The sequence below is a fragment of the Suncus etruscus genome, chromosome 8 (assembly GCF_024139225.1).
Source record: "Suncus etruscus isolate mSunEtr1 chromosome 8, mSunEtr1.pri.cur, whole genome shotgun sequence".
Classification (NCBI taxonomy): Eukaryota; Metazoa; Chordata; class Mammalia; order Eulipotyphla; family Soricidae; genus Suncus; species Suncus etruscus.
In genome coordinates, this window is record NC_064855.1 from 28,048,317 (window position 1) to 28,065,970 (window position 17,654).

A 17,654-nucleotide genomic window follows, 5' to 3' on the forward strand; every position below is an offset into this window, starting at 1 on the left:
TCAATCCTCTTACATTCCAGGGCTGTACTGGCAATGTATAAGTGAGTACTTGCCAACACAACAACAAAGGTAACTGAGCTCATCCTTGCTAGTTAGGTCCAAGCATAGGAAATTAGAATAAAACACTTTTAAGGGATCTTTGAACAACTATTTCAGTTGTCACTAAGGAAAGAAATTCCTATCTAAGAGAACTCTGGCAGAAACTGAATTCTGGAAGCTATTTTCTGGACAGTTAGCTCTGAGGTTTGGGTTCTTGATGGCTGGGACTTGGCACAGAGCCCAAGGCCGGATATTGACCGTGTGGAAGCAGATGGTCAAACGCACATTTGGGAAAGAAATAAATGATGTGCTGATAGGGAATCTTGGACTCTTTTCTCCTCTCTTGGTTTCAGACCTAACTTTTTAATTTCCGTTTTGTCCAGTGGAGAATAGTAGATCCCCAAAATGATAGGAGCTAATTTAATCAGACGAAAGAAATCTAAAGACCAAGTGCACTCAGGCATCACTGACAAAACAAACCAGTGCCAGAGAGAGACAGCTCAGTGGGATGAGTGCATGTAAAGGACCAATATGGTCAGTTCCCAGCACCTCATGTACCCTGAGCTCATGACCAGGATTAGCCCCAAGCACACAGGATGTGACACAAAAAAACTTCCACTTCTAGATCAAGAAATCAGTATAGGGGCCAGAGAGATAGCATGGAGGTAAGGCGTTTGCCTTTCATGCAGGAGGTCATCAGTTCGAATCCCAGCGTCCCATATGGTCCCCCGTGCCTGCCAGGAGCAATTTCTGAGCCTGGAGCCAGGAATAACCCCTGAGGACTGCAGGGTGTGACCCAAAAAAAACAACAAAAAAAAAAAAAAAAAAAAAAAAAAAAAAGAAAAGAAAAGAAATCAGTGTAGTATCTATAGAAATAAGATGTGTCCAAGAGGGCCCGGAGAGATAGCACAGCGGGGTTTGCCTTGCAAGCAGCTGATCCAGGACCAAAGGTGGTTGTCCGAATCCTGGTGTCCCATATGGTCCCCCGTGCCTGCTAGGAGCTATTTCTGAGCAGACAGCCAGGAGTAACCCCTGAGCACTGCCGGGTGTGGCCCAAAAAGCCAAAAAAAAAAAAAAATGTGTCCAAGAAGATTTAATTCATATACTGCAAGGAGGCATATAACCTTTTTGCACAGTTTAAATTGCAGCAAGGTAACTCTGAGTTGTTTATCTTATACAACCTTCAGAGCTCTTCAAAAAAAATTTTTTTTCCTATAAAGAAGACTTACTACATTTTTCTTTTCTCTTTTTTTTTTGAGTTTTTTTGTTTGTTTGTTTTTGGGCCACACCCAGCAGCACTCAGGGGTTACTCCTGGCTATCTGCTCAGAAATAGCTCCTGGGGGGAGGAAGGGGGAAAAAAAAAGAAATAGCTCCTGGCAGGCATAGGAGACCATATGGGACTCGGAGATTCAAACCAACCACCTTAGGTCCTGGATCGGATGCTTGCAAGGCAAACACCGCTGTGCTATCTCTCCGGCCCCTTACTACATTTTTCTTTTTTTTTGTTTTTTGTTTTTTTTGGTTTTTTGGGGGGCCACACCCGGTGGTGCTCAGGGGTTACTCCTGGCCCTCTGCTCAGAAATAGCTCCTGGCAGGCACGGGGGACCATATGGGACACCGGGATTCCAACCAACCACCTTAGGTTCTGGATCAGCTGCTTGCAAGGCAAGCAAAACCGCTGTGCTATCTCTCCGGGCCCCTTACTACATTTTTCAACCTGGTGCTCATCATTCAGTGCCTTGCTCCAGCAGAGTTTCTGATAAGAAACAGCTGAAAAGGGGAGAGGGATATGTGGAGAGATGCTGAAATGTGTCCGTCTGGGGATCCTCCACTGGTGAATATTGCTTTTTACTGATGTACTCCACTGTTATCATAAACAAAATATACCCAAGTTGTAAAGCTGTGGGAAAATAGTTTCAAACCAGTTCCCAGGGGAAAAAAATGCATTGCAATTCTGCTTAAATAACCATTAGTATTTTTTAATATGTTCTGATTCAAACTTAAATCAGACTGTATTTATTATAATATTATATTGCTTATATCAGCGTAAATTAAAATGTTCTAATACTGACTTCCTGGTTTTGTCAATACTGTGGATATATAATTAAATGGAAAACTGAAGTTACATACTATAAGGATAAAAATGACAGGCTAGGGCCAGGGATCTTATTGGTAAGGCCCGCACTTTGCATGTACAAAGCCCTGTCCCTCTACTCAAAAAGCAGCATCAAGTGTGGTCCTATAAAGAACGACTCCACGGGTCCAAGCAATAGCACAGTGCATGGGATGTGGCACAGTCTGCCTTGGGCATCTGCCTTGCAAATGCCCAACCCGGGTTCAATCACTGGTATCCCATATGCTTCTCCCAAATCTGCCAGGAGTGGTTTCTAAACACAGACCAAGGAAGTAACCTCTGAGAGCCACCAGGTATGGGGGGAAAAATACCTCCAAATGACTGTCATACATCCCAAAATTCAAATCTGTACCCCAAATATAGGAATGCATTTTTGCTAAGAGGAATTAGACGCCATGTGGCTGGGTCTGAGTGGTTCCAGAAGAGGGTGCCCACAACAGCCTTCAAATTCATGACCAAACTCCAAGGCTATAGACTCAGAGGATAAAGTTCAGTGAGGAGTTGGCACTGAGATCAGAAGGAAAAGCCTCCCACCCCCTTGACACACTTACAGAGGCAAAAACATGTCCTGGGCTACAGAAACTAAAAAACACAGCAGTCCTGATGCTTTCAGCACCAGCAGCAGCGTCAAGGAAAACTGGGTCAGGAGGATTATGATGCCAAACAAAGAAGAGGTAGGGATGCCTGGGGTTGCAGGAGCTCGATGCCACTAACTCACACTGACCTGCTGACATGGAGCATCTAACAGGCTGCAAGCCTGCATCAGTCCTCCCAGGTGCCCTGCTTGTCACTCATTGCAGGCACTGCTAACTCAGGGTTCAGCCCAGTGACCCCCCAGGAACAGGGCCTGGAGCCAGAGGAGCAAGCCCAGCTCACCTGTGTCGTACTGCCTTCGTGTTCTGTGGATGCCGTCCACACGTGGGAACTTTCATCTTTGGAGTCCATCCTCCCTCCTGGTGGCCACCACCTGGACCTAGCACAGCACCAGGTGGGGGCCTGTCATCTGTACACCATGTATGTGTTCATAAAGAGCACAGTGCCTCTCTGCCACAGGCCTGAGGAGAAAGAAAGGACCACGACATTAAATGACTAATTTTAATTATAGATCCAACCACAAAGGGGTGGGGGTTGTAGGGCCTAAAGGAATAGTGCAGGGGCTCAGAGTACCCCCTTTGCAAGCTAATCGTCATGGATTCAACCCCCAATGTCTCCATGCACCAAGCATGATCCTCACGGTGCTGCTGCCTCTGAAACCAGGCACCTCGAGTGCATTCGCCTGTTCCATAGCCATCACAAAAATGGGTATGACCCCCTCTCCTGCCCCTGAGGACAAGGCAGGCAGGGCAATGCCCTCTGGCAACTACACTAGCCTTTGTATGTCACAACTAAGAGAGCAGGCCCCATTGTGGCTGATGCCTCATGCAAGCACCACAGCTAAAGAATGGTGAACCTCGGAGCCTCCCACAGTCAAGTATGATATCATATTCTCTCCCCAGTGAGCACCAGAGGTAAGAGTGGGTGGGTGTGTATAGCTATGATTAATGCAGCAGCATCAACAATGACAATGAAGGGAAAAGGGACTCCACTAGTTTTGCTCAAGATCACACACAGGGGTCCAGAGAGACAGCACATATCCAGGATTTCCATACAAGAGACACCAGGATTCAAATCCCAGCACCAGAATGCCTCCCCCATCAAACACCACCAGGAGTGACCCATAGGCACTGAATTGGGAGTAGGCCCTGAGCACTGCCAGTTATGTCCCCCAAGGTGGGAGTTGCAAAGCCCCACACTTAAGCAAAGAGGCACAAACTCCAGACAGGCCTTATGTGCCTGCACAGGACAGGCAGAGCTCTCGGTGCTCCTGGTGGGCACAAGGACCCAGGTGCATAAGACAGGGAGGACTGGAGTTCCCCAAAGGGTGACAGCGGCCTGCTGTGCTGAGATGCCTGCATACCAAGTGGACAGAACAATGATGACACTCGCTATGCCAGGGCACAAGGCTGGTTGGAGGGATAGATCCCACCACGAGCGCCATTTTCCATCTGAGTCACAACAGGGTAGATGAGTGAACGATTGCAAATGCAATTCTAAATCTCCACAGTCACACCATCTTCATCTTAAAGCCTTACTCCTTTTCCAAATAGTAATTTCAAGGTCAGGTCAGCAACTTCCCTTCTGAGGGAGACGAAAGGGACACTGGAAAGGCCATGGGAGATGGTACATAGGCAAAATGATTCCTGTTCCAGCTGGTCAGCACAGACACAGAAACCCTGGGTGGGGGTAGAAAGAAACATCAACACCCAGGATTGCCAGCTGGTAAGTAAGGAAGTAAGTGAATTGGTCAACAATAGATGTTCCCAATAAATTTTCAGTACTAGTTGCAAGTCTAGAACCATCAAATTCTCTCTCCAAATGTGTCTGGAGTAAATGGCTTTGAATGCCCAGCTAGGAAAATCTATTCTTTTTTTTTTCCTTTGGTTTTGGGTCACATCCGGCAGCACTCAGGGGTTACTCCTGGCTCCACACTCAGAAATCACTCCTGGCAGGCTCAGGGGACCACTTGGGATGCCAGGATTCAAACCAATGACCTCCTGCATGAAAGGCAAACACCTTACCTTCATGCTATCTTTCCGGCCCCAGAAAGTCTATTTTTTTTTTTTTTTTTTTGGTTTTTGGGTCACACCTGGTCAGCTCTGGGTTTACTCCTGGCTCTATACTCAGAAATCGCTCCTGGCAGGCTCGGGGGACCATATGGGAAACTGGGATTCGAACTGATGACCTTCTGCATGAAAGGCAAAGGCCTTACCTCCATGCTATCTCTCCGGCCCCTAAATATATCATTATTTAAAATAAAACTCCAGAGTTGGTGCTGGAGCAATAATAGTGCAGCGGTAGGGCATTTGCCTTGAATGTGGCTGACCCACGATGGACCTTGGTTTCATCCCCAGTGTCCCATATGATCCTCCAAGCTAGGAGTGATTTCTGAGTGCATAGCCAGGAGTAACCCCTGAGTGTCACGGGGTGTGGTCCTAAAAACAAAAATAAATAATTAATTAATTAAAAAAAAACCTCCATGGTTTCCACTCAGAGCTATAGCTTAGCAGGTAGGGTATGTGCTTTGCATACAACTGACTCAGGTTAGATCTCTGGCATCCCATATGGTCCCCTGAGCCCAACAGAAATGATCCCTAAGTAAGTAAGCCCTGAGCACTGCTGCATGTGGGACACAAACAAAATGTAAACAAAAAGACCTACAGATTTTCCATAACTACTAAACTGTGTCATTCTGCAATTGGCTGCCTCATAAATTGTTCAAGAAAACAAGATTCTATGCATGACTCCACAACTAAGTGGGTCACACTAAATCCTCTAGTACTGGGCCAGAGATGATATAGGGATTAAGGCTGTTGCCGAGCATGAGGACAACCAATGTTCATTCCCTAACAAGGTCCCCCCAGCAAAGATGGGAGGAGCTCCAATTCAGGGTTAGAGATGTCCCCTGGACTGCCCTAAGTCAAAATATATTTAATCCTCTACATACAGATATTCTAGTATCAGCACCCTCACCCATAAAAGAAGAGTATAAATGGTTTCTAACATCTACTCTGGGCTTAACTTAAATGGGAGACAGCAGAGTAGAAAACTAAACGCTGATTTGGGGGCCATACCTGGCAGAGCTCAGAAGACCCTGTGGAGATCAAACCAGGCCTTCAGCAAGAAAAAGCAATGCTTGAGCCGAAGAGATAGCATAGAGGTAGGGTGTTGGCCTTGCATGCAGAAGGACAGTAGTTCAAATCCCAGGATCCCATATGGTCTCCTGAGCCTGCCAGGAACGATTTCTGAGCGTAGAGCCAGGAGGACCCCTGGGCGCTGGTGGGTGTGACTCCCCCAAAAACAGGAAAAGGAAAGCAATGCTCCCATTAGTTCCCTGGCCCCAAAGCATGCCCTGGCTTTCAGCCTGGCCCCATTGCCTACTAAGTCTCTCCTTAGCTATGTCACTTCAACTTTGAGTCTCAAGGTCATTGATATGTGAGCTGAGATCATCAATACTGCCTCAAGTTTATGCAAGTGACACAGTTTATGCAGAAGGTCATGAGATAAAGCACAAGAAGATGAACAAATACATCTATTTTCATGCTTCAAAGACGTTACATCAGCCTCAACATTTTTCAAACAATTCCTCCTTTTTTAAAACTAGTGGGCCGGAGTGATAGCACAACCAAGAAAGCGTTTGCCTTGCATATGGCTGACTCAAGTTCAATCGCCAGCATCCCACATGGTCCACCAAGCCTGTGAGAAGTGATTTCTGAGAGCAGAGCCAGGATGTGTGGGTGTGGCCAAAACCAAAACAAAACCTAGCAAGTTATCAAAAAGTGTCCTGCACATAAACTTCCTTTTCAGGGGATCTGTGGTGACTATTTTCCTTTTTTTTTTTTTTCTTTGTTTTTGGGTAACATCTGGCGACTCTCAGGGATTACTTCTGGCTCTGCACTCAGAAGTTGAATCTGGCAGGCTCGGGGGACCATATGGGATGCTGGAATTCGAAGCAGGGTCCATCCCATCCTGTGTTGGTCGCATGCAAAGCAAATGCCTTACTGCTGTGCTATCACTCCAGCCCCCATGACTATTTTCCTTTTTATTGTTTTTTATTTTGTTTTTGTTTTGGGGGGTCACACCCGCTGGAGCTCAGAATTCACCCCTGGCAGGCTCGGGGACCATGAGATGCCTGGATTCGAACCACCATCCAATCCCCACCATACATCATAGATCAGCTGCATGCAAGGCAAACGCCCTACCACTATACTATCTCTCTGGCACTTTCCTTTTTGTTTTTCAAGCAGTTCAACTGAAGGAGCTACAACTGGATTCCCCAGCTGGGAAGCTAAATAGCAAGTGCCCAGCGCTGTCCACCACGCAGGTGCTGACGGCTCTAAGCAGGAGGGATCTCTCTCCCTGTTACCTCTCCCAAAGCCCTAAAGAACCAGAGGCCCGCAAACTGCACCTGGTCCACAAACAGTCACTATCTTCCTCCCTTACCAGCTTCAATACCAACAATCATGTTTTGAGGCAGCAAAGGGCATGTGTGTGCATCTGTGCTCGCTGTAATGACTTTTGGAGATGAGTTAAGCTGCTCATGTGTACCCAGAACTGTTTCCTACAGTTTAAACATGAAAAGCATGAAGTGCATGAAATGAAGAACTGACCCTTGCCTGTAGAAGCTTCTAGTCTAGCATGTCTTGAACAGTTTTGCCATGAAGTGAAAAGTCAGCAGGACTGAATTTTCCATCCCAAAGGGCCATGTGTGGAATCAACAGTAAGCTGGTGCACAGCCCCCACAAGCAGCCCAAGTAAGCCCTGAACACCACTGAGTGGGCCCAAAAACAAACAAATAAAATAAAAAAAGAACCAGAGACAATACAGTGGAGAGGGTGTTTGTCTTGCCACAAGGCCAAGCTAGCTCCCCATATAGTCCCCCAAACCTGCTAGGAGCAATTCTTGAGTGCAGTGTCAGGAAGAAGCCCTGAGCACTGACAAGTGTGGCCCAAAAACAAAACAAAATAAAAATTCTTCACTATCTGAAACCTAGTCATGTCTTGTTATTATCTCTCTGGAATGGTTGAAAGCCTGGTGTACCTACTGGCTTACTTGCTCAGAAATTCTTCGTTTCTGTGGCATATCCCCCTTCCCAGAATGGGATTTGCTTTGCTTCCTAGGGCTAGAACCCATTTTTACCACCTTACTTAAGTTTAACTTGTAGGAATCCAGTAGCTTATTAACTGGACTTAAAGGAATACTCAGGGGCCCAACTAAGTCTGAGACCCACCATCTATATGATTTCCTCCTGGGGAAAATACAGGATAAACCTGCCTTTGACTGAGTGCACCAGAGGGTGTAGGTACCAGGGTGAGGAATAAAGGCAGGCCAGGGGTGGGATCTATGCTGTTTCCTTGCCCACATGACCCCAAACACTGGGAATAGTATTGGTTTGCTTCCATCTTTGCTCATAAGTTCAACCCCCACATCCTCCCTCCAAGTGTCACTGTCCTTTCCCGATTGCCCCAGGTCTCCCCAACCCCTTGGCAAGCTCAGTTCTGTGAGGCCTCTATTAGCTCTGACCATTTGTTAGTCTTTCACTAGGTTTATTCATATTCCGCATATGGGAGGTCATTCTGTATCTCTCTTGACTCATTTCACTCAGGCTTATGCCCTCCACTCCATGCACACTGCAGCAAATAGCAGGATCTCATTTTTCCTCTGTGTGATGTGTGTTGGTTTTTGATATGTGTGTGTGTTGTTGGATCTCATTTTTCCTCTGTGTGCATGTGTGTTGTTTTTTGATATGAGTGTGTGTTGTTTTTTGATATGTGTGTGTTGTTGTTGTTGTTGTTTTTTATCACACCCAGAAGTGCACAGGGCTATGTAGTCAGGAATCATTCCTGGAAATGCTCAGGGAACATATAGGATAGCAGGGATTGAACCCAGGCCAGTCATTGTAAAGTAATAACCCATTTAGGGTTGATAGCTGGCTATTACCTTACAAGTCATGTGCAAGGCAAGCACCTTACCTGCTGCTCCAGTCCCAAGACCACATTGTCTCTATCTACTGATCTAATGATGTGAAAATGGGGGAGGGTTTCAGGTCACACCCTGCAATGCTCAAAGCTTACTTCTAGCTCTGTGCTTAGAGGTCAGAGGACCATACACAATGCAGGAATCAAACTGGGGTCTGCTACTGCCAGGCAAAGCACCTCCACTCATCCAGCCTTTCGCTCAGATGACACTGCTTTCTTCCTTCACACCTCAAAAGATGCAAGCAAATCTTTCATCTCCTACAAGACTTTTTTTTCCTGGTTTACAGAACTTTTCATGTACATAAGATTGATCCTCCCACTCCATTTGCTAGTTTGTCAGGAATGCATTAGAGCCCCATCAAGCCCTTCAAAAGAATTCAAAAGAACTCACACCTTTCATTCAAAGAAAAAGAAAACGGGTGGGATGGGCTTCACCTGACCGGTCTGCATGAAAATCTTTGAGAGGATCAAAAGGAACCAGCACTCAGCCCAACTTCTAAAAGTCAATCACTCTATGTTTGCTATTTCTTTCTCACAAAGAGCTGGGTAGTGGCTGGCCAGATGAGAAGGACTTCAAAGAGAAAATCTATCCAGCTGCCTCCCTCTAAAAGCTGCAGTGTCCCAGTGGCACAGCAAAGCACCAGTGAGTTGAACATGTATCTCTCCCTCACCTGTAGGATAATATCAGCTAAGTTTTTGTGAGTTGAGGTGCACATCCCACCAGCACCCCATTCTCTTCATGGTGACCCTCCACTTCCTCCTGCAGACTGAGGCCTGGCTGAGATCTACATCTGCTTCCAAGCTGGGGGGGCGGTGGTTAGTGCAATGGATACCTGGGGAGTTCCTAGGGAACTCCCTCCCCGAATTCCCAGAACTAAAAGTGGTCAAACCCTCTCTCCCTGTCCTCCTGAAAATGCTCAGGACTTACTCTGCCTCTGTGCTCAAGGGTCTCATTTGGCAGTGCTCAGGGACCATATGCAGAACCAGGATTGTCCAAAGCAAGGCAAATGCCATCCCCCCAGTGCTGGCTCCCTGGCACAAAGCGCCCACTTCAGCTGGAGTAGAGATAGTATCTTTTGTTTAATATTATCCTGTCTACTTGCTGATATGAGAACCCCACTAGGAGGAAGCAGAGTCAAGGATGGCTCCCCCAGGGACCGAGTGCAGAGAGAGGGTCTCTGCTGGGGCTAGGTCCTGCTGCCATCGCGGTGCCATTGAAGAGATGTTTAAATTAATGTTTAGAGAAGTCCCTGTTCATAAGGACCCTGTCTTTTCAGGTCCCTGCTCATATTCTCGCACTTCCTGCTGGTTGATTGACTTTTAGAAGTTGGACTGAGTGCTGGTTCCTTTTGATCCTCTCAAAGATTTTCATGCAGAAGTGGTCAGGTGAGCCACCCCACCCGTTTTTCTTTTTCTGTGCATGCAAGGTGTGAGTTCTTTTGAATTCTTTTGAAAGGGCTTGATGGGGCTCTAATGCATGGGGTGGGAGGATCAGCTACTTTATAGGGAACTTGGAGCTCATTTCTACCTTCTTTTTTAAGCAGTTTATTTATTTATTATTTATTATATTATCATAATTATATCATATTATACTATCATGTTATAATTATAATTTATATTATAATTATATGATTGATTGATTGATTGGTTTTGGAGCCATACCCGATGATGCTCAGGGGTTACTTCCTGGCTCTGTGCTCAGAAATCGCTCCTGGCAAGCTCAGGGGACCATATGGTGATACTAGGAATTTGAACCGGGTCTGTCCCGTGTTGGCTGTGTGCAAGGCAAATACCTTACCACTATGCTATCTCTCCAGCCCCTTATTTCTATCTTCTTTACTCTCTGTCAGCCTCTAGGCCAGGAGTCAACTGTTTCAAAGTCCCCACCATAAAGGGCTGGGAGTGGGGGAACAGAAGCTATTCTGGGGGATACTTTAGGCCATACCTGGCAGTGCTTAGGGCATACTCCTGGCTCTGAGCTCAGGGTTAACTCCTAAGCAGTACATGGGGAGAACTTTAGGCAGTGCCAAGGATCACCACCAGGGTTAGCCACATGCAAGTGCAAAGGTTGACATTGTCTCTCCAGCCTTGACTTCCCCACCCCTCCAGTTTTGGGGCCCCACCTGGTGGTACTTAGGGGGTTTCCTCCTGGCTCTGGGCTCAGAATCGCTCCAGATCTAGCCTAAAACAAATTGTGCCATTTCTTTTTCAAAGAGCACAAAGAGCCCAGCAGGAAGTAGTGAGAATATGAGCAGGACCTGAAAAGACAGGGTCCTTATGAACAGGACTTCTCTAAACATTATTTAAAACATCTCTTCAATGGCACCGCGATGGCAGCAGGACCTAGCCCAGCAGAGACCCTCTCTCTGCACTCGGTCCCTGGGAGCCCATCCTTGACTCTGCTTCCTCCCTAGTGGGGTACTCATATCAGCAAGTAGACAGGATAATATTAAACAAAAAATACTATCCTCCTCTACTCCAGCTGAAGTGGGCGCCTTTGTGCCAGGGAGCCAGCACTGGGGGATGGCATTTGCCCTTGCTTTGGACAATCCTGGTTCTGCATTATGGTGCCTGAGCACTGCCAAATGAGACCCTTGAGCTCAGAGCAATGGGTAAATCCTGAGCATTTTCAGGTTGTGGCCTCCAAAAAAGAGTACCCACTTTTCTCAACAAGGTATTTCAACCAAAGGTATACCCAACACTTTTCCTTGAACCAACTGTATTCACCTCCTTCCACATCCTCTCCAAGACTGTACACTTCATTTATCAGGGTGCCCCCAGAGCCATCACGATGGACCTCAACTCAAGGTGGGAGCCCAGACTTCACAGTTCAAATCCCAGCTTCATCCTCCCATGCATCACTGGGAGTGACCCTCCCAGCAAGAGCTGAGATCCAGCCCCTGAGCACATCAGGTGTGGCCCCAATAAAACAAAATAGGGACTGCAGAGATAGGCATTTGCCTTGAAAGCGGGCAACCTAGTTTCAAACCCAGCATCCCATTTGGTCCCCCAAGAATTTCGGAAGTAATTCCTGAATAAAAAGGCCCTGGACATTGCCAGGTGTAGCTCCCCAAAAACAAGGGGAGAAACTCATATTGACAAAACAAATCTATCATCAACTGCACTTGCTCACTCCATGGGTCTCTCTTACTCAGCCTTCCTGCACCTCTTCTCTCCTCCTGCTTACACTGATCCTCGTTTCTTCTAAATCAAAACCTGCCTGGCTGTGCTCCCATCTGCCCAACTTGCTCTCTCCTCACAGCATTTCCACCCATCCTATCTCTGCTGCTGTCTCTTCACCTCCCCAGAAGGGCACTTCCCACTTGCCATGAGATCTCTGCAGTGCCTCAAACCCTCAGCCAAAACAGCTGCATGAAAGCACCCACAGCTGACTAGAGCATGTGGAGTGCCATGCCACCACTGTCCACTGAATCTTGAATGAGTGCTGTGGTAACTTACAAAAATCTCCTAAAGAGCAATGCTCATAAAACAAGATACCGCACATTAAGCAGGCTAGTGTGCACAGGGTAAAAAGGGGTCACAAGCCTTTTGAAGGAGTGAAACAGTTGAAGGAGGAGAAACAGACTCCAGGGCGCGTGTGAGTTGAATGTGGCAGAGAGCAACTGATTCATGGCAGCAGAGCATGTGAAACTTGCAGTGTGGAATGTGGTGCCATTTGCTATTTTTAGTGGGAGCCCACAAAGAATCTGAGTTATCAGGTTCTTTATCAATGTTTACTACAAAACCTCAGTAGTGAGTTGCAGTGGAGAGAAGGCAGACACGCGGAAAGAACTAATGCTGGAGTGCAACCAACCAAAAGATTCCAAGCAACCCTGAGCTCAAGCCAACATGGTAACAGGAAAGAAGCAAGCAGCTTATGGCCACCATGGGCTGCACTGCTCTGATCAGTCTCTGCAAATGCAAAGCTACTGGGGGTGCCAATGATGTGTTAAACTCTGAAAAGTCCCCACCTTGGTTTGCTTTGGGGTGGAGAGGTATAGGCCCATACCCAGTAATGCTGGCTGTGCTCAGGGGCTGTGGTCCCAGCAGGTGCTGTCCCTCCCGCACCACTCTCCAGCCCAGACACTGTTCTAGCAATCTAGCTGGAGCGATACCACAGCAGTAGGGCATTTGCCTTACATGTGGCTGATCTAGGATGGACCTTGGTTCAATCCCCCAGCATCCCATATGGTCCCCCAAGCCAGGAGTGATTTCTGAACACATAGCCAGGAGTAACCCCTGAGGGTCACCGTGTGTGGCCCAAAAAACAAAACAAAACAAAAAAACAAAAACAAAAACAAAAAAAGACTGCAGACTGACTCTGTATGAGGCAGGTCAAAAGAGATAAAGTTCCATGGTGAGGCCAGAGTTATGACCCCAGCAGGTAGGGCTCTTGCCTTGTGCATGGCCACCCTAGGTTCAATCCCCAGCATCCCATATGGTCCCTTGAGCAAAGCCAGGAGTAACCCCTCAGTACCACCAGAGTGACACCCCACACCAAAGAAAGTTTGGTGGCTAGGGACTGAGAAGTAAAGGGGGAAGTGGTGACAGCTTAAAGGTGTGAGATTTGTTTATAGGACATGAAAACAAATAAATGGATTTTGATGACACCTGCCTCATTGTATATATACTAAAACCATCAACTTGGACATTTTAAATTAGTGAATTTATGTTATATAAATTACACACACACACACACACACACACACACACACACACACATTGTTAGTGTTTTGGGGCTGCACCCAACAATGCTTAGGACTGACTCCAGGCTCTTCACTCGAGAATCACTCCCTAAAGGTGCTCAGAGACCATATGAGAAGCTAGGGGTCAAACCCAGGTTGGCCATGTGCAAAGCAAGCACCCCACACACTGTACTATCAGTCCAACCTGATGAAGTTTTTTCAAGACCAAGGAGACAGCTCTAAGGGCTGGAGCACAGGCTTTTGATATAGGAGGCCCAAGAGAGATCTCTGTGCTGCAAGATCCCCTGAGCACTTCCAGGAGCAACCTCTGAACAGTGAACCAGGAGGCACTTACAAATACACAAGTAGCCTAAAAATCAAAACACTAGCTTGTGGGTGGCGTGGGGAGATGGGTCATACCCAGCCGCAGAAAAGCAGATGTGGTACCAAGAGTCAAACTGGAGGCAGCTGCATATAAGGCAAGCACTTCAAGCCCTATAGTAAGTCCTTTATCACCTCTCCCCAAAATGTTTTTAAAATGTATGAGTTTTAATCAATACAAAATGTGTAATAAGCAATTTAGCAAAAATATCACTCTTTATATAGCACAAGTATATAGAGAATATATAAATTACTCGCTAAAAATGTAATTGAGAGTACTTATGATGAAACTGCTTGAGAAAGTTCAGAGACAAGAGAAACTGGAGCAATAGTACAGTGGAGAGGGTGCTGCCTTGCATGCAGCAGACCTGGATTCACTTCCAAACACCTACATGGTCCCTCAAGCCCTGGCAAAGTGATCCTGAGCACTGCCATATGTAGCCAACCCCCTAAACCAGTGGTCGGCAACCTTTTCTTTCAACTGAGCCAAATCTCGCCAAAACCACGACTGAAATTTATTTTGAGGGCCACACAGGGCGCGCACTGACAGAGGCTAGGAGCAGAGTTCTGACTCCTGGAGCAGCCGCCCGGCACACAGAAGAGTCAAATTAAAAGTGTAAAGAGCCACATGTGGCTCTCAAGCCGCAGGTTGCCGACCACTGCCCTAAACAAATACAGATACTTATATACAAACTTTCAGTGCTTTAAGTCATCACAAGAAGTCTATTTTATTCCTAAATAACAATTTAGGAAGAATCCTTAAATGTGGGGCCAGAGCAATAGCACAGCAGTAGGGCATTTACCTTGTATGTGGACGACCCAAGACAGATGCGGGTTTGATCCCTGGCATCCATATGATCCCCCAGGCTGTCAGGAGTGATTTCTGAGCACAGAGCGAGAAGTAACCCCTTAGCACCGCCGAGTGTGTCCCAAAAACAAACAAACAAACAAAAAGAATCCTTAAATGTCTTTCAAATATGCAATCTACCGCTTCTCTACTATGTTGGTAGTGTTTATATCTAGAATTCTGAGAAGATGGGTAGTTGCTAATCCAGGTGAGTTTCCTTGCCAATCAGGTAGGTTCTCTTGTGGCCACCACTTGACCTGTCCTGCACCCTTCCAGGAATGTTTAAAGTGGAGCTAAGAAGAATTACAAGGAGCTCAGGGAGCATGAAGGATGGATGCCCAGGACTCTTCACAATGGAACCCCACCCCACAGCCCACACCTGCCCTCTGGTCATGGTGCCCCAGAGCACCACGCTCTTGGGTCACAGCTCTCCATCTCTTTCTTAAATTAGGAACTAAATCAACTAATAGTGGATTGGCATTGAGGCTCCAGATGCTTCTGACTGGAAACTCTGACTGAACAATCACAATGCAAGATAAGAATAAAGAATGGGTGTTCTTACTATGGTTTATTAATATCAATATTTTACATATTACTTATTAATATGATTTATTAACAATTAAGAATAATATTATACTTAAGCTTGGAACCTAAGTTGCAACTCAAGTTCAAGTATTTAAAATATTTAAACATGGGGCCAGAGTAATGGCGAAAGCATAAGGCATCTGCCTTGCCCGCGCTAGCCTAGGATGGACTGCAGTTCAATCCCCCCGGCATCCCTTACGGTCCCCCAAGCCAGGAGCGATTTCTGAGCACATAGCTAGGAGTAACCACTGAGTGTCACCAGGTGTGGCCCAAAAACAAAAGAACAAACAAACCAAAAAAGTGAACTCAGGGACCCAGAGCAGTGACACAGCAGTAGGGTGTTTGCCTTGCATGCATCTGACCTAGGACGAACCATGGTTCGATGCCCTGGTGTCCCATATGATTTCACAAGCCAGGAGCAATTTCTGAGCACATAGCCAGGAGTAACTCCTGAGCATCACAGGGTGTGGACCCCCCCCCAAAAAAAAAAGTGAACTCAGAAAGGGGAGAGGATTTCATTTTTAAATTAATAAATTGGGCTAGAGCAATAGCACAGCTGTAGGGTGACCTGGGTTTGATCCCTGGCATCCCATACAGTCCCCAAGCCTGCCAGGAGTGATTTATGAGTGCAGAGCCAAGAGTAACCCCTGAGTGCTGCCAGGTGTGCCCCCCCCCAAAAAAAAAGATATTTGTAATGAATTTAATTAAATTAAGCTAATAAATTTTAAAAAAAAGTTTAAAGGGGTTCTTTAACTTTAAAATTGCTTAGTCATATCTCTAGGACTGCGCCTTATGTAGAAAAAAAAAAAAGCAGGGGCCAAAGTGATAGCACAGCAATAGGGAATTTGCCTTGCATGCGACCAACCCAAGACAGACCCAGGTTTTGATCCCCAGTAACCTATAAGGTCCCCCAAGCCTGCCAAGAACAATTTCTGAGTGCAGAAGCAGAAGTAACACCTGGGCACTTGTGGGTTTGGCCCAAAATCCCCCCCAAAGAAAGAAAAGACAGTGTAATTACATGTTAGTCGATGTCAAATAAGGAAAAGTATGGGTTTGGGGTTTTTTGGTTTGCTTTAGTTTGTAGGTTTGGTTTAGTGCTAGTGGTGCTCAGGACTTACTTTTGGTTCTGTGCTCAAGGCATCATATTTTGTGCGAGGGGTGCAACCTGGCTTGGCCCACACGGCAAATGCCCTCCCCACTGTACTATTACACCATCTTTTGTTCAAATAGATGGAACCCTAAAGCTGACCAAAGACTGAGAAGCAAACTAAGGGATTAGGGAGATGCTTCAGCAGGAGGGCACATGCCTAGCAAATGTGAGGTCCTGCCACTGCACGGTCCCCAGCACCACCAAGCACAAACACCAAATCACTACCTCACAAAGCCAGTCAAGTATTGCTAGTGGTGCTCAGAATTCCTGAGCAATGCTTGGAACCCCCCACAAACTATTTATGTACACCCCAGCTCCATCCCAACACTACATAGGGTTCCCCAGTACCAGCAAGAGTCACTGCCTAGCACAAAGCCAGATGTAACCCCTGAGCACAGCTGGGTGTGGCCTCCCAAAAAAAACAAACGAAGAGGCCACTAGTGGCTGTGGCCTCCTTCACTCTTCACAGGGCACAGCCCAACAAGCTGCAGCCCCAAGCAACCTGCACCTGTCTGCACCTATCCACAAGCTGGCAAGGACTTTTAGATTCAAATGATTAAAAGACACGAAAGACATTCATGAGCCCATGAGATAAGCTGACTTGGGACACAGTCACAAAGGGACAGAGGGGAGGGAATGCAGCAAGTACAAAGCCAAACACTTTACAGTCCGTAATACAACCCCCAAAACTCCCCCAATAAAATAGATGGATTGAAGGGGGCAAAAACAGGGGAAAGAAGAAGGTGGGCTCTGGGGTATCAACACGCAATGGAGAGGTGAAGGCACAAACATGTGAAGGGAACCTGGAAGGTCCTCCACAGTGCAAACTTATGAGCATTTGGTCACTGTGGACACCGCTGGGCCATCTATACCATTGAGATGAAAGAGGACAAGAGTCCTCATGTAGTCTGAGATGGCCACAATCCTGGTCCCCATTAAAAAGGAAGAAACTGAAAATGGAGATAGTGCAGGCACTAAGGCACTTGCCTAGCACGTGACTATCACCTCTCCAGCCTCAGTTCCATCCCTGTCACAACGAATAGTCCCCCAAGCACTGCCAGGATCCCAGAGTCATCTCTGAGCACAGAACCAAGACTAAAGACTAAGCATTGCAGAGTCTGCCCCTGACACTCCCTCGAGGTGGGTTGGAGAAAGGGAAGAGATAGAGCCAGAGAAGGAACACTGGGTTAAGGTGGCTGATTTCAATTCAATCCTTGATTGCTTGCACTACCTAGGCCCAAACCTCACCCCACCCCT

General features: G+C 46.7%; 1 protein-coding gene across 2 annotated transcripts in view; it reads right to left on the reverse strand.

Moving 5' to 3' along the window:
* PRDM10 (PR/SET domain 10) overlaps positions 1-3,186 on the reverse strand; it is a 72,469-nt gene extending 69,283 nt beyond the window's left edge. For both annotated transcript variants that reach the window (XM_049778343.1, XM_049778342.1), the window contains exon 1: positions 3,051-3,186. In XM_049778343.1, the coding sequence (XP_049634300.1) occupies positions 3,051-3,119 (69 nt within the window). In that variant the 5' untranslated portion in view covers positions 3,120-3,186. The remainder of the gene's footprint in view (positions 1-3,050) is intronic.
* Between the last annotated feature and the right edge of the window lie 14,468 nt (positions 3,187-17,654).